This window comes from Mobula hypostoma, chromosome 20, assembly GCF_963921235.1.
Source record: "Mobula hypostoma chromosome 20, sMobHyp1.1, whole genome shotgun sequence".
NCBI classification, from domain to species: domain Eukaryota; kingdom Metazoa; phylum Chordata; class Chondrichthyes; order Myliobatiformes; family Myliobatidae; genus Mobula; species Mobula hypostoma.
Window position 1 is genome coordinate 24,802,847 of NC_086116.1, and position 26,177 is coordinate 24,829,023.

The 26,177-nt window shown below is 39.7% G+C and overlaps 1 protein-coding gene across 4 annotated transcripts in view; it reads right to left on the bottom strand.

Annotated features, from left to right (window-relative positions):
• celsr1a (cadherin EGF LAG seven-pass G-type receptor 1a) overlaps nucleotides 1-26,177 on the bottom strand; it is a 369,401-nt gene that overhangs the window by 23,241 nt on the left and 319,983 nt on the right. For all 4 annotated transcript variants that reach the window (XM_063072573.1, XM_063072570.1, XM_063072574.1 and 1 more), the window contains exons 22-30: nucleotides 24,590-24,764; nucleotides 23,015-23,182; nucleotides 22,284-22,410; nucleotides 20,533-20,733; nucleotides 14,740-14,914; nucleotides 14,118-14,230; nucleotides 11,816-11,895; nucleotides 9,560-9,686; nucleotides 5,582-5,707 (exon numbers count right to left, since the gene is read on the bottom strand). In XM_063072573.1, the coding sequence (XP_062928643.1) occupies nucleotides 5,582-5,707; nucleotides 9,560-9,686; nucleotides 11,816-11,895; nucleotides 14,118-14,230; nucleotides 14,740-14,914; nucleotides 20,533-20,733; nucleotides 22,284-22,410; nucleotides 23,015-23,182; nucleotides 24,590-24,764 (1,292 nt within the window). The remainder of the gene's footprint in view (nucleotides 1-5,581; nucleotides 5,708-9,559; nucleotides 9,687-11,815; nucleotides 11,896-14,117; nucleotides 14,231-14,739; nucleotides 14,915-20,532; nucleotides 20,734-22,283; nucleotides 22,411-23,014; nucleotides 23,183-24,589; nucleotides 24,765-26,177) is intronic.

A 26,177-nucleotide genomic window follows, 5' to 3' on the forward strand; every position in this document is an offset into this window, starting at 1 on the left:
TAATAATAAAATGAAACTCAGCAAGAATTCACAATAGGGCAGTATCAGTGCAAAAACTTCTTTGCTGACTGTGTGGGCTCTTTGAGAAATAGCCTTATGACTATATCTGTATAAAACTTTGGGCCAGACTTTGTAAGTTCTTGCTCAGTCCCTCCCAAGTAATCTGTCAGCAATTCAATCTCTCCTCATGCTTATCCTTTATGTTTCAGATGGTATTTCAGTTCTAAATTCATTTGTCTTTTGATTCTTTAACCTGCTTGATTTTGGAGTTACGCTCACAACACGCTGGAGGAACTCAGCAGGTCGGGCAGCATCCGTGGAAACGATCAGTCAACGTTTCGGGCCGGAACCCTTCATCAGGACTGATTTTGTAGTTACTGTACTAGATATACAGTTCATATTATTGGCACATCAGAAGCCAGAAAGGAGATCCATAGTTTTCTTTATTAACAAGTCATGCTTTGCAATTAGCATGAAAAATAGTGGCAATGCTTATCTTTGGAATAAGTTGCATTCCAAGGCAAAAGGTTTGTTAGCAAGTGTATGGGTACTTGAAGCCAATAAGCACTGGCTATTTAATTCAGTTTAAGACACTGCAACAGTAATTAACAAGACTACCTTTGGAACATTGTGCACGGTTCCCCTCACTGGGCCAGCAGCAGAGTGCTCTCCCCCAAAATCCCCTCCAGTAAGGATTGTTTTAGGATTGAACATTTTAACTGATGGAAAGCATCTCAGAACAGAACATGATTTTATTGCAAAGCCAAATCAAGTGGAAGTGTGTGGAAGAGTGGCAAAATATAATCCCATTCCTGAAATATAACCTTTACAGCTGCTATAGAGAACTAAAAGATAATAATCAAACGAGCATTCAGAAAACAGTTAAAAACAATCCTTACCTCCCTGAATTACAGGCACCTAAACAAAAACAACTGAATGAAAAACAGGCCATAAAAAATTACAGCTGCATAGAATAACACATAATTACAAGTTCCAGAGATTTGTAGGTCATTCTGGGATCATGAAATTGCTAACCCGGCAGTAAATTGAACTGAGTTTAACAACATTTTTTTTTATAATTATTGAATGAATCTGAGATGATAAGATATATTGCTCTGATGTGGCAAAAGAGAAGCTTCATAGCATTTTTCTCTATCTGTTGTTAGTCATCTTGGTGGGACAATGAATGAGAAAGGTGAATTCTACTGTAAGACAAAGTATACAACATTGGTAGGACAGTTTGGCGGGCTCCAAAATACCCGCTCCATCTAGAAATTTTCTGATATAGTTCCTTCCATGTTAGGAGTGTAAGAACGCAGGTAGCAATGCCAAATCCATATTTTGGTCAGTCACCAGAGGCAAAATAATTAGGATGAAAGTTCCTGCAGAGCGTTGTCGTAGGAAAGCAGAATCCATCATAAGGGACCCCCCACAAGCCAAGCCATGCTCTCTTCTCACTGCTGCCATCAGGAAGAAGGTACAGGAGCCTCAGGACTCACCCCACCAGGTTCAGGATCAGACATTACCCCTCAGCCATCAGGCTCTTGAACCAATAGGGATAACTTCTCTTGCCTCGTCACTGAACTGTTCCCACAACCTATGGAGACACTTTCAAGGACTCTTCATCTCATGTTCTCAATACTTACTGCTTATTTATTTATTATTATTATTATTATTATTTCCTTTGATGGAAATAATGACAAATTTGAAACAGTCATGAGGAAACTGGACTGTTTAGAACAATTCCCATGTTGGGAACTGCTGGTTTAGAAGATTTGTTTCTACAGAGAAATATGAGAGTATGAATGCTTTGCCTTTTGAATTAGATTACACAGAAAACATTTTTAAGTGAGAAATGGATAAACGTGAAAGTTTCACATTACTTGTCGAGTGAGGGACATGTTAAAAATGAGTGAAGCTAAGATTGAGATTTAGGCTCAAAAGTAGCGTTGCAAACTCTGTTGATGGAGGTAGAATGGTATAGACCACATTCCTGATTGTAGGACAGATGAAAAGCTATAGTGCTTTTTTGTAAGATAAGTACAAGGTGGAACTATGCTGACTGGAATTCTGGAATAACGCACAATAATTAGGAAAAGCAGAGGCCATTCGTCTCCCGCTCTGCCATTTGGGAAATTCATGGCTGAGCCATCCTTCCACACACCCACTTTCCTGGCCCTTCTCTATAATCCTAGATTCCTTTGCTGATCAAAGATCTGACTGGCAGCACACACAAAACGCCAGGGGATCTTAGCAAGTCAGGCAGCATCTATGAAGGGGAATAACCAGCTGACGTTCCATCAAGGTCTTTGTACAAAGCGACAACTGTTTCTTCTCTTCCACAGATGCTGCCTGGCTTACTGAGTTCCTTCATTATTTTGTGTATCGCACAAGATTTCCAGCAACTGCAGAATCTCTTGTATTTAAGATTCGGATCAGCTTTGATCATTTTCAACGATTCATTCTCCACAGATTTTTGCAATAAGGAATTCCAAAGATTCCCTTGAGAGAAACAATTCTTCCTCATCTCTGCCTTAAAATGGCACTACGTTGAGATATCGCATTCCATTCAGTTCAAGGCTCTTCCTATCACTCTTTACCCTGTCAAGTTCTCTAAGAATCCTTTGGGTTTCAATAAGATTACCTAAAATCACTTAGGTAATCTTTAAAGTTAAACAGATTAAATTTTCACCATTACAAGTTAAACAGATCCAGCCTGTTCACCCGTTCCATATGAGACAATCTCCAGTGAACCTTCTCTTGTCCCCAGTGATCATCTATAAATAAAGGGACCGAACCTGTTCATAGTACATCATTAGTGCCATGTATAGTTGTTATAAAACACTCCTCCTTTTGTGCTCCAACACCCTGGAATTTAAAGCAACACACATCAAAGTTGCTGGTGAACGCAGCAGGCCAGGCAGCATCTCTAGGAAGAGGTACAGTCGATGATTCAGGCCGAGACCCTTTGTCAGGACTAACTAAAAGAAGAGCTAGTAAGAGATTTGAAAGTGGGAGGGGGAGGGGGAGATCCGAAATATCTAAAGCCAGCTTTCCAATTATTTGCTGTATCTGTTTGCCAGATTTCTGTGTTTCATGTACAAACATCACCAGATCCCTTTACCCTGTAACTTTCTGTAATCTTTCCTCCATTCAAATAGTTCAGATTGTCCCTCACCCCCCCACCTTCCCTGTGGTTATGGTCGGGTTCTATTAATAACCCAGGGAGGTTGCCAGTGAGAGATGTGGCAGTGAACCGGGTTTCCACACGGCAGAAGGTGCCCGCAGCCCTGCTCTCATTCATTTATCTGTGTGGGCCGTGGAGAACCAGTAATCTGATTTATCCTTCTTCCTCCATCTTCACATTTTTATCCTGCTCTCAGATCAGCAGAACACTGTTCTAGACACACACACACAAAAAAACACAGGAGACCAAACAGATGAGGAGATTGGAATGTACGTGGGAGAAGTTTACATGTTCTGAGAAGCCTGGAAACCCTGGCAGTGCAACGCATGTGGTCTCGCGCTCTTTGCCAAAAATGCAGGGTGACAAACTGCAGCTCATTTACCCTCGTGCTTACCACAATTGTAATCCTCTATTCCACACCCATATTTCATCAGTGCACGCACAACTTGCATCCAAAGGATCACACACACTATCTATAAATATCAATGCTCACTGGACGACTCATAGGGCTACGACACAGAACAGCACAGCACAGGAATGAGGCCTTCAGCCCAGTATATCTGTGCTGACCACAAAGCTGAATTAAACTGATCCCGTCAGCCTGTATGTGGTCCATCTGCCTCCATTCCCTGCTTGTTCACGTGCCTGGCTAAAGACTTCTCAAACAAGCTTTCATATCCGCTTCTATCACTTCTCCTGGAAGCACATTCCAGGCCCTTACCACTCTCTGTGTGACACGGTTTTCCGTTACACTTTTCTCCTCTCACCTTTAACCTATGCCCTCTAGTATTTGACGTTTCCATCCTGGAAAACAGTCCAGCTGCCTACTCTTTCGACGCTACATTGACCCTACTGACAACAGGGATCAGTGATTTTAGCTCTTTAAAAATGCAACAGTGCAGTGAAATAGTTTCGTTATATCCAACAGGAAAGACAAAATTTTGGCCAAAGTACAGCCAAGAATGAGCTCTGAGCTTGTTCCCCTAACTGTGAGAACCTCCTACCCTACCTGCTTCCTAATGTGAATCTCCAGAAAATCAATTTCATGAATCAAAGAAGATTGTGCTAAAGTTGTACACCTCTCTTCAGACCATACTTTTGAGTCTGCATTCAGCATTGGTCATGAAGAGGCATTGATGAATTGGGATGATGCAGAGAAAAGATGCTCCTTCATTAGAAACTTCAACTTCAGCCTTTCATTACGTAGTTCACAGAAGACTTAAAAGGTGGACACAAGGTATTAAATTCCATAGACAGGTTAAATCTGAAACATCTCCACATGTCTAAAGGGGCTGAATATAAAACCGGTAAATGAGATACCACACTGAGAGTGACCGGTCGGTACGGAAATCAAATTCAATAAGGTACAGTGGGTGGAGTGAGTGCAAAGAGGGGAGCCATGGATCAGTAATATCTTCTAAGGGAGTTGAAATGGGCTGAGCAGCTTCATTCATCTTTTGAGAGGAATAAACAGTTGAGGATTCGAGCCGAGACCCTCCATTGATGCTTTCTGACCTGCTTAGTTCCTCTAGCGTTTTGTGTGTGATACTCTGGATTTTATATTCTCGATATGGAAGCGAATGTTGGACAACATCAAAACAAAACGAGGGAAGACTCAAAGCTGCAGAAATGCATTTTTTGAGAAGAAGGATGAAAATATCATGGAAAGACAGAGTAACAAATGAGGAAGTGTTGCGAAAAGCTGGAATAAGAAGAGACGTGACATCTTCTATCAGGAAACAGCAGTTGGAATTTCTGGGACATGTACTGAGGAAAAAAAAGCTCAAACATCTTGCTGCGATGGGAAAAACTGATGGAAGGAAAAGTCATGGTCAACAGCACATGCCATTCATGAGTTACATCAAGGGATGGAAAGACAAAACTTTGAAGAGTTTATTCAAACTTCTTAGATTAGACAGATGGAAGACTGCAATCGCCCATGGCACATAATGATGACGACAACCCTAAATTTCCAGCATCTGCAGTATCGCCTGGATTTATTCATTCTTCTTTAGTTTCTGCAAATCCAGAAAGAGAACTGCAGATGCTCGTGTGACAGGCTTAAGAAAGCTGTAGGCCTGGGGCAGAATAATTACCAAGGAATAATTAATCACTTTTCATCTGTCAACTTTGAATTAAACAGCTCAGTTAAATATAACTATTATTTAACTTTAGACAGTCCAGCCAATGATGCTTTCAGACATAACAATTTTCACAAACTATCTGGACATATTTATTTTGCATATGCGATGCATATTAATGCTATTGATAGTGCTCCAGGGAGCAAACGATGTAATTTCTATGCTTACAGACAAAAATGGATACTCAGGGAAGATTTACGTGATCTAGACCATTTGAAAAGCCTCAAACAACATTCCTTTACTGTGGACTTACTGATAAGATAGTAGTTCTGGTTAGTGCCGTGTCATCTGCATGTTGTTTCTTTCCAGTAAATACATCCTTCAGAGCTTTCCGAACTTCTTTGTTGAAGATACAGTGGCAGAAAAAAATGACAAGCCCCTAAAATTACAGAACAATTAACTTTCAATGACAGACAATATTAAAGATTTTGTAGAATCATTCCCAGCTACAGTACTGTTCAAATGTCTTAAGCACCTATATACAGCTAGGGAACTCAAGCCTTCTGCACAGTACAGTAGTAATTTTCTGTATTGCACTGTACAAATTTCACGACATATGTGAGTGATGATAAACCTGATGCTGATATGGGTTTCAATTGTGAACTAAGCGTGGGAAGGGGGCAGAGAGGGGGGAAGGGGGAGATTGGGAAGCACCAGAGGGACATGCTGTAATGATCAATAAACCAATTGTTTGGAATCAAATGACCTTGCCTGGTGTTCCAGGACTGGGTGTGTCTGCAAATATGCCAGCCCCAACCTCCACCCCTGGCACTCTCTGTCTGCCAGCTATCCTATACCCCTCCCGCGGTGCTATACCCTCACCATTCCCAGCATCCTTTGCTCCCACCAGATTTACAACGTGGAGTGGAGAGCAATGTGGACTTGCCAAATACAGTACTGTGTGAAAAGTGTTAGGCACCCTAGCTCTCTCTGTCTGTCATATATATATATATAGTTGTTGGTGTTGTTGAGGTCTGTCGAGTTGCCGTCAACTGTCACGGCAACCCTATGGATAGGGTAGCTGTCCAAAGGGTTTTGGTGGCAATATACAGAAGCAGATTACCAGGCCTTTCTTCCACACTGCTGCTGCTGGCTGGATTTGAATTCAGGACCATGCGCTTCGAAGGCCAGTGCTGATGCCACTACAACACAGCCCCCCCCCCGCACCCCCCATATATGTATATATATGAGCGTTTTATATACAAGATCTTTGCATAGTATTGTACATTGTGTGTGTGGACTCACAGACCAGCAAAATTCCTGTCGGCAACTGTAGGAACAACAAAACTTGCCTTAACCTACCTAGCTGCCGTTAGGGTTCCTGCTCTCAGTTTAGTCTGTTCACATGATACCCACCATCTCACTGGTCATAATGTGACCTAACATTCAGAGGTGGCATGGTAGAGTAGTGGTTAGTGCAATTGCCTCCCAGAGCCAGTGACCACATATCAATTCCAGCTGCTGTCTGTATCTCTTTAATCCAGGGGTCCCCAACCTGGGGTTCACGGACCCCTCGATTAATGGTAGGGGTCCATGGCATAAAAAGGTTGGGAGCCCTACCTTTAATTTTTACTAGCACTCACTCTGTAGGCTTGAGCATAAAGTATGTAGTCATCAAGAAAATTGATGTTTGACTAAAAATCTGCTGGTTGTCTTTTTTAAAGGGCATTGCATATTTTCAAGTGTAAAATGATCTTATAATCAACTAATGGGGATTTATTTTTACAGTAACCCACAGTAAGATGACCATTATTTTAAATACTTAATTTTGAAAGTATAGTTTGTGAAATGATAAAAAAAAAGTAATGCTTGTGCTTGGGTATTTTGGTATCTCTGTTCCGTGGAACAGTGATCCAAATTTTTTTCCAGGTTATTGTTTCCGACTCTTTCGTTGTTATATGGTAAGAGAATTCTGGCTTTAGGAAGCATTAATTAAACCCTAGTGCAAGGTTCCCAACCTGGAGTCCATGAACCCCTTGGTTAATGGTAGGGTCCACGGTATAAAAAATGTTAGGATCCCCTGGTCTAGAGCATGGTAAAGAGTGGTACCAGCAAGAAAATGATACCTATTTTTCTTTCCGTGCTTATTAAATTTGAAAAATCTCAGCAGGTTTGCCCAATATAAATGAATTGCACATGCAATACAACAAGTGCTCTTTTGTTCTTGCACCATGCAAGTGGTTCAATTATTGCTCTCGTATCAAAGCACAATGTGCCCAAGCTGATATCACATACAAATTCGCATTGGTATCTCAACATAACCTTTGTACTCGTGTGAACGATGACAATTAGGACTTGTTCATTATCAAGTACCAAAATTTGAACATAGATTAAGGAAATATGTGCCACTTGAATAGAATATTGTAAATATTGTAAAGTTAACAACATGAAAACCAAGCCCACAGTAACGTACAATCTGGAATCAACAACAATAATACGAATTTGTCCATTTCTAATCATCAACCTGCTTTTTGGTTAAATGATCTACTATGATACTTCATCACATTTGGTTTCAGGCAAATATTTCTGAAAATGTTTTGTTTTCAACAATGCATACCAATGTAAATGGTCTTTTATGTGAAGACTATTGTGACAAAAAGAGAAGAATGAAACCGAGTGTTTCAGTGGCTTAAATTCATCTCAGCCGAGGAAATTCAGCAATATTATACTAGTCAAAATGAGGTGTGCTGAACAAGATTCCTATACTTCAACCACTGGGGAGTGACTTAGCTAATTGTTTCGCATATTAATTATATTATTAAGACTGCGTTCTTTCATTTAAGGAACATTGCAAGAGTTAGATTTCTTATAACATCTCAGTATACAGAAAAATTGATAACACGCTTTTGTTTTTAGTCAATTATACTACTGTACTGCACTCTTTTCAGGACTGCCTAAGAAAGATAGGAACAACTGCAGCTTGTTCACAATGTAGCAACAAGAATCTTAACCAAAAAGAAAAGAAAATCTGAGAACATTTCATTAGTTTTGGCATCATTACACTGGCTGCCCATGTCCTACAGGATCAATTTTAAAACACTCTCAATTGTACATAAAGCTCTGAATAACCTAGGTCCTCCACGTATTTTGGAGCATCTATCGCCTTACATCCCCAATCGAAATCTTAGACTTGCAAATACTTAATGTTCCTAAAGCCAAACATATAAAAACTGGTGATGCAGCCTTTTGCTCTTATGTACCAAAAAGTCTGGAATATTCTACTGACTGAGATACGCTAAGCTACTACTGTGGAACATTTCAAAACACTTGTAAAATCCTACTTTTTAATTTGGCTTATTTATAAGATTACCTAATGCCTTTTGATGTCAATTATATTTATATAATTAAGTATATTACATTTTATTCTATATAATGTTTGCCTACACTCATGGTTATTAATTTTGTTTCATTCTCTTATGACCATCTTAATGTATGAATGATGCTATATAAATAATATTATTATTATCATCATCAGTGGGTGCAGATAATGTTACTGCTTACTGATAAGTGAAGGACAGCAACATGTGCTGTTTTCTCTAAGCTCCGCGAGTGTATGGCCACGCCGTAACTGAAATGCTCTAATGCACATAGCCTTTGTTGCTGGACAGATGGAGTTATCTTTTATATAAAGGATACTGTTTCAAAATTTTGAAATTCTTGCTACTATATTGTAAAACACCCTGAAACTAATTATATCAATGAATATAATCCATAATTTTTCTAAATAATAAATGTACTACCATCTTTACTTTGAAACATTTTAGAGCATCAATGTATTTATATCATCAGTGTTTCAAGTTATAATATTGCTACAAATTGTAACAATAAACACAGAATGGAAGCTGGTAACTCATTGTTAACAAACTGCCAGCCTGCTGAACACCGACACTATCTAGTCAAAACATTTTACTTTTGCCATTGTGCTTGTCAGTTGTTTTGACTGCCTGAAATCATTTGCTTGTGTTGTGAGTTGTGGTTTGTTTTTGCTTGATGTGCATATTACAAAAAAACATATAAAGTGCCGTGCAGTTTTCAGGCCATGTAAAAGTTTCCTGCTCAGAGCTGTAAAGAAAGATGAGAGGAAACTTTGGCACAGATACAAATACATTAGACCATTTTTAGAGAATTCCATTTTTTTTCATGCAAATTGTCTACTTAAAGAATTACATGAACATGCAGTTCTACCCTCCAATGAAGTGATGTCTTGTCACAGCTTCAGAGTCAATCTTACCTGTAAACAGCTGAAAATAGCAAATAGATAATGGAAGGTCATAGTGTCATTATTCACTGCCATCAGCCCCAGCAACCAAGTGGCACTAATGAGAAGCAGCAGGAGGAAGGCTGTCCTCTGCCCAGATCTAAAAGAGAATACTTGTGTCAGACTGAACAAATACGCACAGAAAGGGATGTGCAGGAAACTCATTAACCTAGTCTTGTACTATGCAAAAGTCTTAGGGACAAGTATATGGATAGGGTGGCTAAAACTTTTGCACAGTACTGTTGCAATTTTATGTATTGCACTGTACTACTGCCACAAAAAAAATTTCATGACATATTTGAGTGATGATAAACCTGATTCGGACATTGGTCTCTTTTGTGGACTGAGAGTGGGAAGGGGGCAGGGAGAGGGGAGGGAGCTGGAAGCACCAGAGAGACTTTCTGTAATGATCAATAAAACAACTGTTTGGAGTCAAGTGACCTTGCCTGGTGTCTTAGGGCTGGGTGTGTCTGCACCTGTGCCAGCCTCCCCCTCCCCCCCCCCACCCTGGCACTCCTTTCCTGCCACCTGTCCCACACCCCTTCCTCAGCACTCCACCCTCACCATTCCCAACGTCCTTTGACCCCACCAGATTTACAAATTCGCTCTCCACACCTCGTTGACAAATACAGCACTGTACACAAGTCTCAGGCACCCTAGTTATATACACAGTACTGTATGTTCCTTCACCACTATTATTAGAACATGGTAAAATGAAATTCTTACAATCTTTCACATTGAATGATTTCTCTTAACAGCTGCAGCTGAATTTTCCATTTCCTTTTGACAGCTGTGCTGTGGGCAGTGGTAAGTCTTCCACTTTCAAAGGTTTCTATTGTTCTTCTGAAAATTTATGACCCTTATTTACAAAACCTCTAAATCAAATCCTACGATTCTGCTGTATTCACTTTTCTTGATGCTTTCAGTTTTCACTCTCAATGATCCCTTTGCTTGTTTTCCACTCATGGTGGTAATGATGCTGAACCTGAAGAGTAACACTACTCACCCGAGTAACGGGCCCTTGAAAAGCTCATCAATCATCCCACACACATCCCCGAGAACCCTGCAGGTTCTTGGGTCATAACGCCAGATTCAAGCTCTAACTCTTGAACTGTATTTGGCATTGCCTTTTCTAGCCACAGTTCCTCAACTCTTTGCAGCAAGCTGCTCTGTGTAGAGCTATTAAAGCCATTTACACCACCAATGTGGTAAGCAATGAGTTTGTACCAAAGAATGGAGGTAGGTCGGACATGATTGAAGGACAAAGCCGCAAAAATTTCTCTTCTCCATGGAACGTAAATTCAACCTTAGTTAACCAACTGAGGTTGACCTGGAGAATTTCATGCTGGGTCTGCTAAGATAGCTTACTGCTTTTCATTTCTTATAGGAAGTTCTTCAGTGTTCACTAATTTTGTATTCATGTCAATCCATTTTAATAACACAAATGGGGAGTGGTGGGGGGGAACTGGCTTCCTTCATCCCCTATTGTCAATTAAAGGAACTCTCTGTGTTTGGCAGCATATCAGGATGCTCTCTATTTATTATTGGGATCTGGGTTCATATCTAAGCCTGAATGATAACATAGAAACATCTTCTCTTCCTTATTTCTGAAAAACTTCTGTCATTCAGCTTCTGCCAGTCACAGTTGCTTATCAAAACAAAGCAAATGAAGGCATATAACTTGAGTAATGCATTGAAAGGCAAAATCCAAATATAAAACATTTTCAGCTTGCTATCAATTTCAGACATTGCTTTCTGGTGTATTTCACCCTTGTTCCATCAGCATCTCTAACTTATTAAAACATCAGTGTGGATATCCGTATATCTCAGGCGCTACCTGTTGTCACTGTGACGGTTCACCCTATGGCAGTCTGAGCTTAATTCTTGTCAGTTTTCAGCACTCTACCTTCCACTAATAATAGTTTCAGGATGGCATTTCCAGGCAAATGCCTTCTTTAAACTTTTACTCCTGAAAACAATTTGTAGTGATACTTGTTATGTATTCATGCATAATTTGATCCTTACAAGTTGCTGTCATGCTTCCGCGTGTGTTACGTCTTGAGCGTAATGTTTTCTGTCTAGATGACTTACAAGCAAAATAAACAGCTGCATGTTTGGTCCCCCCTCCGTCTTTTGTGTGTGTTATTCACCACCACCTGGCTTCCCACGACCGCAAAAATAACAATATCTCCCATAAAAAAGTATGAAAAAAATTGAAGTGTAACTCACATGATTCCGGTCTTTTCGAAGGACCTCTGCCTGGGTCCACAAGATGCTTTAACAGCAAGTATGAAGATAATTACATTTATCTGAAGTAGCAGAAATTTAAAATACATTAGATTCCATACAAAGAGCACAACACAGGTGTGTAGCATGCTAAACCAGAACTAAATCCAGATAGTGAGTGTGCAGTGGGAAGGGTGTGGAACTAAAGGTCATAACAAAAAGCCAGATTGAGGTTTTTGTGCTCAAACCTTACAGCAATACCTGATTTAAAAATTTTAATGCTACGGACACCATAGATTGTTAGCTTCACAATAACAGCTGTAAAGAAAAACAGTTTGAATACAGTACTGTTCAAAAGTCTTAGGCACATACAGTATATATAGCTGAGGTATCGAAGACTTCTGCACAGTACTGTCGTAATTTTATATATTGCACTGTACTGCAGCAAAAACAACTATCATGACATATGTGAGTGATGATAGACCTGATTCTGATATGGGTCTCTGTTGTGGGCTGAGAATGGGAAGAGGGGAATCATGGTTGGGAAAAGGGGAAGGGAGAGGGGAGGGAGAGCAAAGCACCAGAGAGACATTCTGTAATGATTAATAAATCAATTGTTTGGAATCAAATGACCTTGCCTGGTGTCACAGAGCTGGGTGTGTCTGCACCTGTGCCATCCCCCACCCCAAACACTCCTTCTCTGCCACTTGTCCCACACTCCTCAGCAGCACTCCAAATTCACCATTCCCAATATCCTTTGCTCCCACCAGATTTACAAACTCGCTCTCTGCTCCACATTGACAAATACAGTACTGTGCAAAAGTCTTAGACACCCTGGCTATATACTTAAGACTTCTGCGCAGTTCTGCATGCTTAGAATCTTTAACATACCAAGACCTCTCAGGCCATTTCACAGAAGAGGTATCAGACAAACTTCAGTGGAGCTGTCCAAAAGAAGTGACGAAAGAGCAATGATGAAAGGGAATTCATGACACAAGGGAGGAACAAATTTGAAACTAAACAATTAAAGGAAGTTGTCACACACAAAATGCTGTAACTCAGCAGGTCAGGCAGCATCAATGGAAATGAATAAACAGTTCTTCCAGCATTTTGTGTGTGTTGCTTTGGATTTCCAGAATCTGCAGACTTCCTTGTGTTGAAGAAAGTTTTGCTTTCTCAGTACTGGAACCGGAACATCCAAATAGTATTTCAAAAACTATAGACAAACTCGATGATGTACAGCAGGGTATTAATTACATAGGGGTAGAATCTGATGTGTTAGTACACATGTTTCTGAAGCATAGCATGTAGATGACAGACATGATTAACTCAAGGATAGATCTTTGGGAACAGCTAGAAATACCTAGTGTGGGTACATGAAGAAAAGTCAATGCAGGTGAACCTGCCTTGACCAGACAGGTAAGAATGGAATTAATTAACCACAATTCCACTCAAATTCAAAGCTGGAGAGGTGTTAGGGTCAGGTAGCGTGATCCTAACCTGACACGCTAACATAAAGAGATCAGAATCAGGTTTAATATCATTGATATATGTTGTGAAATTTGCTGTTTTGTGGCAGCAGTTTAGTGCAAGACATAAAAATACTCCAAGTTACAATAAAAGAAACAAAGAGTACAAGGGCATTACTCTTGTCACAATTATTAAGCCTAGAATTTGATGGCACTGATCTTCAAGTGAGAAGGAAGGAATTGGTTTGGGGATATGGAGGGCAGGTCTTTTGCACAGAAAGCTGTGGTTAAGGGGAAGAAGATATGCTGAAGTCACATACAATACAACATTTAAAAGGCATTTGGACAGGTAATTTTATAGGACTCCTCCAAGAGGACCACAACCTCGTTCATAGGGTTGGAGGCTTGCGGGCCTCAAGTTTGGAGTTCAAATCCGGCATCCTCTGTAAGCATTTTTTTAAATGTTCCTTTCTGCATGTGCATGGGTTTCCTCCAGTATCCAGTGTCCTCCCACGGTCCAAAGATGTACCAGTTAGTAAGTTAATTGGTAATTGTAAATCGTCCCGTGATTAAGCGAAGTTTAGATTGGTGTGTTGCCTGGCGGTGCAGCTCGAAGGGCGGGGAGGGGTAGCTCTCTAAATAAATAAAGATGGCCTTCACGGTTAGCATGGCCATGATGGGCTGAATGGATCTCTATCTGTGCTGCAGGATCCTATCAAAGAGCTCTGGGAAAGAAGGCCACACATTCAGAAAATAACAACACACTCACTCAAGGACTTTGGCATGGGAAGTGAAGATTGGGGTGGAATATCTATAAGAACCAAAAAACGACTTACAATGACTACAATGCAAATCGGACCAGCAAAACTCCAAATCAGAGTGTCATCCATAGACAGCCAGCAAAAGTCAGGGTTCCCGTAACCTTGTGGATCTAAGCCCATAGCCAGACCTTAAAATATAACAAAACAGTGTTATTTAGTGTATTTAATTCCTTTACACATGAACTACACTCAAAGCATGTAAATATCACCTCATCTACCCAAAGAGTGAGATCATTGCAGAAGTTGAAATCTGACTTCAAGATACTAAACGCAGTGAACACTCGGCAATGAAGCAAGCGGCCAGGCAGGATTAATTCTCCGTAATGATACAGGTTGTCAGAATCCATCTGAAACATAAACCCTACTTTCCTCACTCCTCTCAAACACAAAAGAGCAGTTTGTGACTCGGATCAATAGTGTGAAGATTGATGACAAACTGATGAGTCATTTGACATTGCTTTTGATTTTCAGTTCCACTTCAACCAATATATTATTGCCTGCATTACATAATCTCGACAAGACAAAATCTATCCTAGTGCCCAAAAGATCAATTTGTTACAAATAATTTTGAACATCTAAGTCACACAATGGTCAGCTCTCTCCTAGTTTCCATCAAAGTAACTAGGAATTGGGTTACCTGTTATAATAGCAGGAATTCCCCATCCAATGGTGTAGTAAAATCGCATGTGGCCATGGTTTACATTCCTCATATCAGTCAGCATACGGTAAATATGGAGACCTTCCACAAATGTCCAGGCAAAAGTGCAAAGATAGAAATAGTGCAGTAACAGGGCTATCACACTGCAGACAAACTGCAAGAGAACAAAGTCAGTGAATATCGAATGACCGTAGAATATTCCTTTGAAAATTTAAAAACAGTTGGATAAATCTTACATTAAAAGTATGGCAGAAGGTGGTTAATTCATGTGGAATTAATAACATGTTAAAACTCTTTAGATGGTGTGCATATGATACCGAATTCCTTCCCAACAGAGGAGATAAAAGATTTGAGCTATGGATAAAGAAAGGTCTTACAACCTACCTCTCATTTATAGATAAAAGAGTATTACAAAGTTTCCAAATCCTGCAGGACAAACATGGCCTAGAACACAATGACTTTTTTAGGTACCTTCAAGTACTAAACTATGTTAACCAGAGTTGTAGATATACAGACCTATCAACAGTAGAATTAGAATTTTTCAAGATTCTGAATTCGGCTTGCAGTTCAATACCTAGTAAATCAGTTTCTCGATTATATAATGCACTCTCCCATGCTAAAAATGTAAATACACTGTATATTAAAGAGAAGTGGGAGAAAGAAGTGGGGTTGGTACTTTCAGAGGAGGTTTGGGGGAAAATCTGCAGCTTTCAATGGTCCTCGACTAATTCTTTGACTTGGAGAGAACATTGTTGGAAAAACATTATAAGATACTTCAAGACCCCATATCAGGAAAAATATAAAGATACAAATGTGACGTGTTGGAGAAGGTGCGGCTCCAAGGAGGCAAATCATTTTCATATCTTCTGGGATTGCCCTAAATTAAGTCTATATTGGGAAGGTATTCATAGAACATTAGTTAAGGTACTTGGGTCCCAGGTACCTCTGAACTTTGAGACGCTCTATTTGGGGCATGTATTGTTTCTTGAACAGAAGGAAGGTATAAAGTTGCTGCAGGCCCTCTTAGCGGCAAGTAAGAAATCAATCACTAGAAAGTGGCTAAATCCAATATCACCTACATTAGAAGATTGGCACGAAATTATCTTGGAAATATTTAAAATGGAAAAGTTGACTTACTCCGAGAATTCAAAAAGAAAAATTTTATCAAATTTGGAATAAATGGATTGAATATATAACCCCAATGCGAGCAGACTTTAGATGACTCTCCTAATGATTATACTGTTCTTCTCATCAACACAGTAATATTGCTAACGTAAGCACCCCTAGTCTAAATGTCTTTTTTTTTTGTTTTCTTTTGGAAAATAGAGAATTAACACAAGTAAAGGGAAAGATTTGGGAAAGGGATAAAAAATGAAAAAATTAAGTAAATAAGTACATAGGGATTGGATAATTATGTCTGCGGGCAGGAGCAAGCATGAACAAATGAGGATATAAACACCTACAATGGTTGTTACATAGGCTTACATACAACATTTTGGACCAGTGGAAATGGTCCAGAAGAGTTATATGGAAACTATTATTACTATTTTTCTTAACAACTAATACCATTACTTAGCCTAATAGATTAGAATTACCACAGTACATAATTATCTATTTAAGTGTCTAATTTCCTTTTATATCATCTCAATGTGTACTTAAGAATGTATAAATAATTATAGTTTTATACATATAAAAAAATGGAAAAGGTTATATGTGTGAAAAAAGTACATGATATTTGTGAATTCCTTATCCAAATAAAAATAAAATTTTTAAAAAAAGAATATTCCTTTGATTGTTTGTCTTGAACTGAAAGCTCGGTCTACTCAGACACTTTTTTTGTCTGAATACTTGAGACTACCGACCTACAAACCGAGTGAAGTAGTGATCTCCTGAGAAGAATTTACACAAAGGCCTCAGGTATCAATTCCATTGATAAGGGTGGAAATGAAAAAAATAATTTCAAAGGCATTCAGTTCTCTTTTGAATTAAGCTTTAAAAAAAAGCTGCGTGCCTTTAGCCCTTTCACATGCAACAAAGGTATGAGTTGCAGCAGCATTTATCAACAGAGTATAAACTCTTGCAGTCACCCCTCTTCACCAGGCCTTGTCCTGACACTGCTGCTGTCAAGAATGCAACAACTATTTATTATAAATCTAAAAGCATTACCAATCACTTAACTTTAAAGGTTAAATAAATCTTGACTTGCAGTTTTTGCATTTTCAAAATCTAAACATTGTGTGATTTTTTTTCTAAATCTATATCAGGGTGTGGTCAAAACTTTATTAGAGGAAGCCACAAGTGGTTGTGCCCTCAATAACCTGCTCTCCTTGTCCCCTTCCACAGATCACAGCTAAAGTAAAGTTAATAAATTAACTGGTTTATTTTTTTTAAACATTGAGGGCTATCTAATACTTTTGTTTTAATTTTTCAAGCTTTTGAATATCCTTCTATGCCAAGAACAATTAAACCTGTGTGGGATTTGATGACTGGCTAAGCCAGATGGCAAAGTCTTACACACCTCTTCTGTCAATGGGACTGAAAATAAAAATCTATCTATTTTTCGAAATTACTGAATGCAATTGTTTATTCCGTACATTATGAAGTGTGTGTGCGTGTGTGTGTGTGTGTGTATGCGCATCCATTGTGCGTGATGAGGACCACTGACATCCTCGGGTGGGTGTGTTTGTTATTTGTGTGTCTGGAGATGGCTAGGAAGTACTTCCCACAGGTGGGGCAGGTGCGTAAAGGTTCTGTTTGAGGTGCCTGCTGCTCGTTCTTTCTGCTGTTGTGGTTTCCCTTTTGCTTTGCGATTCTTTTCAGCACCTTTATTGAGAGGGCTGCACCAGGATAAGTGATTCAAGGCTGCATGTTCCAAAGAAGTGAGATCAATTTCAAGGGCCTTGAGTAAGGTCTTGAGCATGCCCTTGAATCATTCCAGATGAGCATTTAGCCTGTCTAGCAGGACTCTGGCAAAGATTGAACAGGCTACTGAAAGCAAAGAGACACCTCTCTGGTTGGTTTCCTCTTGGCGGTTTCCCTTCCTCTTGAACAGGTATACAATGGATGCATCTTTCTTTCCTTGTGGAATCTGAAGGACTGGAAGAGCTGTCAGATTGCTGGTGATGAGTAGACCATCTGTTTTGTAGACCTCACTGGAATAACATCTGCTCCAGAAACCTTGCCACTTGACAGCTGGCCTGTCGCTTTCTTGACTTCCTCTTCTTGGGGAAGAGAGTCCAGCTCATGGTTGATGTTTATCAATTGCTTCCTTGCTCATGGTAGATGTTCTGTTCAGCACAGATTCAAAATGCTCTGCCCAGCTGTCCAGAATCTCGGTCTTCTCAGTGATGAGTGTGGTGCCATCAGTGCTTAGGAAAGGCGAGATCCCAGAAGGCTGAAGGCCGTACAGTGTTTCGATAGCATCAAAGGATCTCTTCGAGTCATGTCCTTCGGCATGGCCCGAACAAATAAGCTGGTGTGAATGGTATGCTGTACGCATCTGAAAGTGAAACGCCTGCAAGGCTGTGCTGCAATGGAGGGACTCGCTGACGAGGTAAAGAGTAATTCGTTAAGAAAATTGTAGTAGGAATATCTGATCGAAGTAAATGAGGGCTCAGTGGGTTGGTCAGTGGTTGGCACTGACGACTCATTGATGGAAGTAAATTCTAAGCCGATAAATATCAGCAATTTACCATATTTGATCCCTTACAAGATTAAAAATTTCCCTGCAGTTTGTAACTTTTGATTGAGCCACGAAGAATTGAATCAAAGCCAAATACCTTCCATTTGCTTTATTGTTTTATTTGCAGAGCTTAACTCAGATATTCTAACACTTCAATTAGTTTATACACCAATTTAAAGAATTAATTTTAACTGCTTGTCTCAATCCTGTTCAGTGTAACTTAATCAGCTGTTATATGTAATTCTGAGGGTTTTGCTTTGATACTGTTCACTGGTGATCAGTATTGGGATAATTAACTAATCTCCATATCAACATAGGGATCAACCAGCAGAAACAGTGAACCTCGAGATATTGAAAAATTATGAATGGACTCCCAATTTTGCCAGATTATCCTCACGCTCCCTGCCTATTCCTGGCTGGGACTCAATAATCAACTAATGCATATTTAGCAAGGGCTCTAACCACCACACAGAGTCCAGGTTCAGTCCATGAGATTGAGAATTAGCAATTACGTCACTAGACAAGATAAAATTTCCAAAGGACACTCAGTCAACCTGCTGGCCCATGCAGAATAGTGGTCAATTTCCCAGCCAAAGTTCTTAAATTGCTTCTTTCTCTTCATTGTAATTTTAATGATGTAAATTTTGCCTGTAATAGCGGTGTATTTTCACTAGAGGCTGCTGTTGGTGTTTTCCTGGAATTCCCACCAAAGTCCAGTAAATGGACTTTATTTGTGAACTTTCAAAAGAAATGACCATTGGACATTTTGCTGCAATTGTTCAGGTGCTTTTGAAAAATGTTTCTGAAGTCCAGCTTATAAAAACCTAGGTACTGGGGCTTATTTTGACTGATGAAAAATTTAGCTGGGGAACAAAGTTTTCAAGTGTTGAAATATTCATATTGCAAGACATTTATGAACAATGAAATAATTTGTTTTATAATATGCCAACAAGGCAGGTAGTATGATTTTTCAAATTCATCAGCGTGCCTTTTATGTAAATTTCTTCCTGTACAGTGATGGAGTAACACCATTAAATGAAGAATAGTGGACAAAACTGTAAAGCAACACAATGTCTGTAAGATGAAAAGGATAAGTTGACTATTTATGAGTAGTGCTTGCTGCTTTGTATTTATGTGTTGGTCAGATTCCACACAAAACAACTCTGTAGGAGCCGCTATTTTCTGTCTGTCTGCATTGTATTTTGTTTTGTGCATTTTATTTTGGGTCACGGTAATTTGTCACGAGGGCTGGGACATGGTGGATTTGTAGTACAGTCATGTATTCATCCTTTGTGCCGTTAGTTTAGTTAGAGATAGACTTGGATATTTTTTGTTGACTACTTATTTTGCTACTATCGCTAATTTTGATCACTCGTTTTTGCTGGTTTCGTAATAAAGAATCAAATGTACTTTTTTCGACTTGGAACTTAGTTACTTGGAAGCATGTCACACAGTGTCAAGTTCATCACTCTGCCTCTCAGTGGTTTTGGTTTGGTCTTCCAGTAACCACTACAAGCTCATTTAAGTATCAATGTTGCTATCTACTACTGTGTTAAGACTACAGTTGCTCACTTCAAAAACCTTGTAGTGTGTTTAAAGCTCTTAAGATAATTAGTGAGAACTGACTTATAACACCATAAATTGTGTTACTATTATAAACAGTTAGTGAAGTAACTCTAAATATTTTAATTAAAGTGTAGGAACCAAAACTATTTCCATTTTATGGTAGCAATTCAATCACAGATGTGACACAGTGATGACAATAAATCTACCTCTTTCTACTACTGATTTTATTTTAATGACAGAACAAGGCAAACTTGTTTTCTTCTGTCACCTGAAAACAGATTGATAGTTAGATCTCTTCACTTAATGTTGGGCCTTCATAGCTAGTAGACAGAAGAATTTTTTATATCTTCAGCCTTTATCTGAATCTGAAATCTGCCCCCATGGAAAGATACATCATCCATAAAAAAATAATGGATGAATTGGGTCTGATGTGTCCATTGACCAATACCTGGATTTTTGTAGTATTTCACATTTAGCCATAAAGATCTAACAATGCAGAGATATAAACTGAAATAATCACTTACAGGATCTTCTGTCTGGTTAATTCCAATAAGGAAGACGAGTTCTGAGAAGAAGAGAGCAGCCACCAGGTTTTTGTGGATGTTATGGAGATTTGAGCGCAGAGTTCTGACCAGGACGAGGAACAGAAAAGTCACAAACAAAGCAAACAAGGAGACCGAAACAGTGGTATATGTGACGATCTTCAAAGGAAGCACCTCACCATGCTGTTAAAGAATTGACAATAAGGACATCAAAGTATTAAAAATAAGTATAAAGTCAATAGGATATTTGTTCTAGAAGTTAATCTTGTACTTGAAGTTATTTAAAGTTAAATGAGATAAAATGTACAGCAGCAAAGTTTCTATCTGATGTTAGGCTTACATTGAAAACGATCCTCAAAATTAATTCTGTTGTTAATTTTCTTATGCTTAAGTATTATTTTTTGCCAAATACATTTTGCCCTTAGTATATTCACAATATAAAACAGAACTAATATCATGGCTTTTCGAGGAACGCAGACACCAAGAATTCATTTCTAGAGCAGAAGGATGGTTTCCGCATCATTACACTGCTCCTCACCCAGCTTGAAACTAAAATAGAAGTCTACATTTTGAACCAGATTGCCTGGCAGTTTTAGTGCCTTGGTGTTCCGCATGAGGTGCAATCAATAAGATACTATTCGTATCTCGTGAGTATTTTTCCTAACAGAACGTATGTGCATTTGCACTCCACCTTCAGAAGCAGTTTTAAAAGAATTGCTCTTAATACAAATGTAAAAATATTTCCTTGTCAGTACTTCCTAGTGTTAAAAAAAGGAATTCTGTTTTTAATAATGCCTTTTACGATACTGAGATGCCTCAAAGGCTCTATGGGCAACAAAGTACCATTAAAGGGGTAGTCAATCAGTACATCTCCCACGTCAAGAAAGGATTGTAACTGACTCCTTCTTGCATCACTATGGCACCAAGGTGACTGCTGGTTGCAATGTGAATCAAATTGCAGCACGATTTGAAGCTACTGTGTTTAGACCTCTGCTTTCGTGTTTTTTTTTTGCCTCGTGATATGATTGGTGGATGGCTGGAGACAAGTTCGTAAAGCCTTTTGGGGCTTAGGAACAAAATAAAACTGCTGAGAAGCTAAAGAAAGTGGAGGAAACAAAATGCGAAGCTGCAAGGATCAACCCGCAAATGGAGAGCAGTGCACAAAAACTCCCAAAAGCGAGTGCTAATAGCATTCCCAAGTTTAGGTGCAGCTCGGTAACCCAGTGGTTGCTATGCTGCCATAACATTCCACTCCCACCCACCCCAAATTGCAAACGTGGGAAACAAGGGCCCTCATTAGTCATCCTTTGTCATTTACAAAATCCGTCTCACAGGCAAAGGGCTGCTGCGTTGAAACTGAAATAAATTAAAGAGTACAAAATAATTGTAAAACCTACAAGCCTAGTGAATCTACTAAACTTCTTGCAGTTTGAGCCGTTGGAGACCTATTTACATAATCGCACCTTCACAATCTCCGCTAAATGTTGGAGCATTGTTCAGGCTTGAGTATCAATAACATTGTATTAAAATATTAATTTAAAAAGACAAGGTTGCTGCAGGCTATGTTGTTATACTGTGTTTTTTTTTTAAATTGGGAAATGAGACAGAAAGGGAAACATGCCTCTGCCTGAGTTGAACATGTGGAAAATGTGTTTAATAAACTGGAAAATGTGTGCTGTACTGCCTCGAGCACAATGGAAGCAGTTTGGGCATGGTCACATGACCTATCTTACCTCCCGCCTGGAAATGTCCATGAGCACAGCAAAGCTGGTCATGTGATTGCACTGGCAGCTGATATGGGATTCATTCCGCAAAAAAAGTTCGCATCCTTTGGAGGACCACCCTCCAGTGCCTCCAACCCTATTAAAGGAAACAATTGAGAGGATTATGCTAGAATCGAGAACCATCAGCTATGAAATGTTTTCAACATTTGTGCAATATTCAGCGATGAGCACATCCAAACAACGGATGTTTAATTCTTGCCCCAATCTTTTTCCTGTTTAAGTGCTCACGTTACTTTTTGTATTAGATCCCAGAGATCAAGATGATGCTCAAATCACACAGGTGCTCCTATTCATCAACAGCAAACTAGGTGTCTTTACTATGCTGGGGGTTTCTCACTGGTCCAGCACATTTTTAGGGCCCATTCTTAAGGAAGTCAAACTGAATGTAAAGTAGGCCTTTAATTTTGTTTCAAGACAAGCAGTACCAGAGTGAAATACATATAAAGAGAAAGGATCTTAATAGTTCTCTAAATACAATCAAATCATAGAACTGCCTTTAAATTTATAGAAGATAAATATTCAGGTGGTTCCAGTGTTTAAGTTCACTGCATGGTCAAATCATATTTAAAAACAGTCGTGGATATATAACCTTTTGCATTCAACAAAGAATTTTGTATTTTTTAGACCTCAACAAGCACATAAATAAGAAGGAAACTGAAGGTTTTTTAAATGTCACTTACGTGAGAGTATGGTTCCAAAATACACAGAGGGGCTTGGTCCTCTCCTCTGTCACAAACAAACGGTAATTCAGAGTTATCGGGCTCTCCAACTGTTGAGGCAAATTCTGGTCCTCAGTGTAAACTGTAGCACTGACGATGGGTGTGTTTATGACTGGGCGGTTAGGAACTCTGAAGATAAACAGTATATTGATTAGGGCATGGTGAAGCTGTTTAGGTATTTCTATGCAAAATGCAGAACAAGGTGTACAAGAACATCAAATGTTTCTGTTTGCTCCAATAACCTATAAGAGTATCTGACCGTGAAAACCCCACGTAATTCCCTTAATCTCACAGTCCAACATTACAAAGAAAATTCAAAGCTAATAGCAAGTTCTGCTCCCAGCAGAATGCAGCTGAGAAATTATTTATCAATAACCTTTTAGTCAATAATTGGGACAATATACAGACATACAAATACCATCCCTCACTCAGTAGTTACACAATTTGCCAATGCTGAATCCATAGACAAGATGTTCAATCATTTGTTAAGCACCGGCCCTTTGACGTAGGTGATCATGGTTTTTCCATGATCTTAGTCACAAGAAAATCTGCAAATGTTGGAAATCTGAAGCAATACTCACAAAATGCTAGAGGAACTCAGCCGGCCAGGTAGCAGCTGTGGAAAAGAGTAAACAGTCGATGTTTCAGGCTAAGACCCTTCTTTAGGATTGCTGAATGGTCTCAGCCCAAAAAGTCAACCGCTTACTCTTCTCCATAGATGCTGCCTGGCCTGTTGAGCTCCTCCAGCGCATTGTGAGTGTTACTTTCCATGACCTGATTGTTCAAGGAAAATGTTTTCTACTTTAGTGGTTTGCCATTGCCTTCTTTTGGGCAGTGTCCTTACAAGATGAGTGACCACAGCCATTATCAATAACCTTCAGAGGTTGTTTGCCCGGTGTCAGTGGTCGCATAACCAGGACTTGTGACATACACCAGCTACTCACATGACCATCCACCACCTGCTCCCATGACTTCACACGACCCCGATTGGGAGGCTAAGCAGGTGCTACACTTTGGCCAAGGGTGACCTGCGGGCCAGCAGTGGGAAGCAGCGCCTTACACCTCCTTTGGTAGAGATGCATCTTCAAACCACCACCCTACACAAGGTGTACCTAGTGTAATTATAAATTTCTCAAAACAATGAAACTTCAAAGCGACACACAAAATCTATGGAGTCCTGACGAAGGGCCTCAGCCCAAAATGTCAGCAGTTTGTTCATTTCCATAGATGCTACCTAACCTGCTGAGTTCCTCCAGCATTTTGTGTGTGTTGCTTTGAACTTCCATCAGTTGCAGACTTCTCCTGTTAATGAAACTTCAAAGCCCATATTATCCAATTACTGCAAATCACCAGGTTATGAGGAATTCCTGAATGCGGCAATGTTAAGATGGCTATTTGAAAAATTTAAAATTCGGCACTTCAACTTTAACTGTGTAGATTGGACCATGACAGAAGGACTATGCTTTCCAGTTTTCTTCAGAAAATGCAAGCAAAAAATTTACTACTATTCCAGAAATGTCACAGTGAACAGCATACCTCATACTTCTTCGATCAGGATCAAACCTTTCGGGCAAAAGCTGTCCCAGCGATCGATATATGATCACTACGCCAACTGCGTACTGGTGGGATTCACTGGCACTTCTCTTCTGCTTCTTTGTCCACACTTTCTCCGGCTTCCCACTCCCATTGTGTGTAGGGTGATAACTCTGTCCTGGAATTTCACAAATAGAATCATTGTAGGATAGCAAATAATCCAGCCATCCCTTTCATACTTTAAAATCAACTCTGAGCCCTGTCGAATTTTAAAAACTTCCCCACAAGGTACAACACTTGTCCTGTCACAGAACCTTGATGATGATCTCTAACAATGTATTCATCGTACACCATAATCTGGAGGGGAAACTTTACTCGCTGGGTGTCAACACCTCCCTCTGTAGTGGACCCTGGACTCCTTAACAGAAAGGCCACAGGCAGTCCGTTTGGGCAACAATCTCTCTTGTCCTATTACGTTAGATGGTGGTGCTTCCCAGGGCTGTGTGTTCAGCCCGCTGCCGTTCAACCATGATGAGTCCGAGTACAGGGAGGATGGACTGGTGTGAGAAGAACAACCAGAGAAGAAGTTTGAATATGGAGAAGACTAAAGAAATCATTGTGGGTTTCAGGAAGATGCAGATTAATCATCCAGCTCTGTGAGTACATGGACCCTGCGTGGAGAGAGTTAAGTGCACCAAGCTCCTGGGAGTTCACATTACAAAGGATCTCACCTAATCCCTCAACATCACCTCCCTGAACAAGTAGGCACAGAAATGCCTCCACTTCCTGAGGAGATTGAAGCAAGTGAGACCCCCCCCTCTCCACCACCCCATTCTAACTGAATTTTAAAGGAGCACCATTGAGATTGTCCTGGCAAGCTGCACGGGGGCAGCAGATTATCAGACTGGAAGTCCCTACAAAGGACTATGAGAATGGCTGAGAGGATTATAGGGGTCTCCATACTATCCACTGGGGACTTCTATCAGGAGTACTGCATATGCAAGGCCCTTAGTATTATCAAGGATCCCACCTGTCCATCCTCTTTGACTTTTTACCACCAGGCAAGAGACTTCGATGTTCTGTACCCTACAATATTTAATTTATGCACTTTACTTTGTTTATTCATGCATTGATTTTTACCTTACTTTCCTAAGTTATTGTGTGTTAGATGTGTGTTATGTGTACCAGTGTGCTTTACACCCTGGTCTGGAGAAACGTCTCGTTTGACAGTACACATGTATATAGTTAAATGACAATAAACTTGACTTGGTTTGACATTGAGATTTTTTTTCTCATCATCCTTTTCCCCTAAATCCTCTGCCCCCACCAACTCTTTCAGTTCTTGATGGGCTTGTTTGTTTTGGAACACAGGAGTCCTTTCCTATATATCGTCCTGGTCAGTTCAACGCGGCCAGATGCTTGATTGTGGGTTCATGACAACCAAACAGTGACCAGGAGTGAGAGGCACAAGTGATTTTTTTGCATCCTGGGACAGACATACTGAAACACCGGGCTAAAGTTAACTAATTTACACAGGCAAGAAACTAAAATTGTAAAACATCCCATAGAAACATAGAAAATAGGTGCAGGA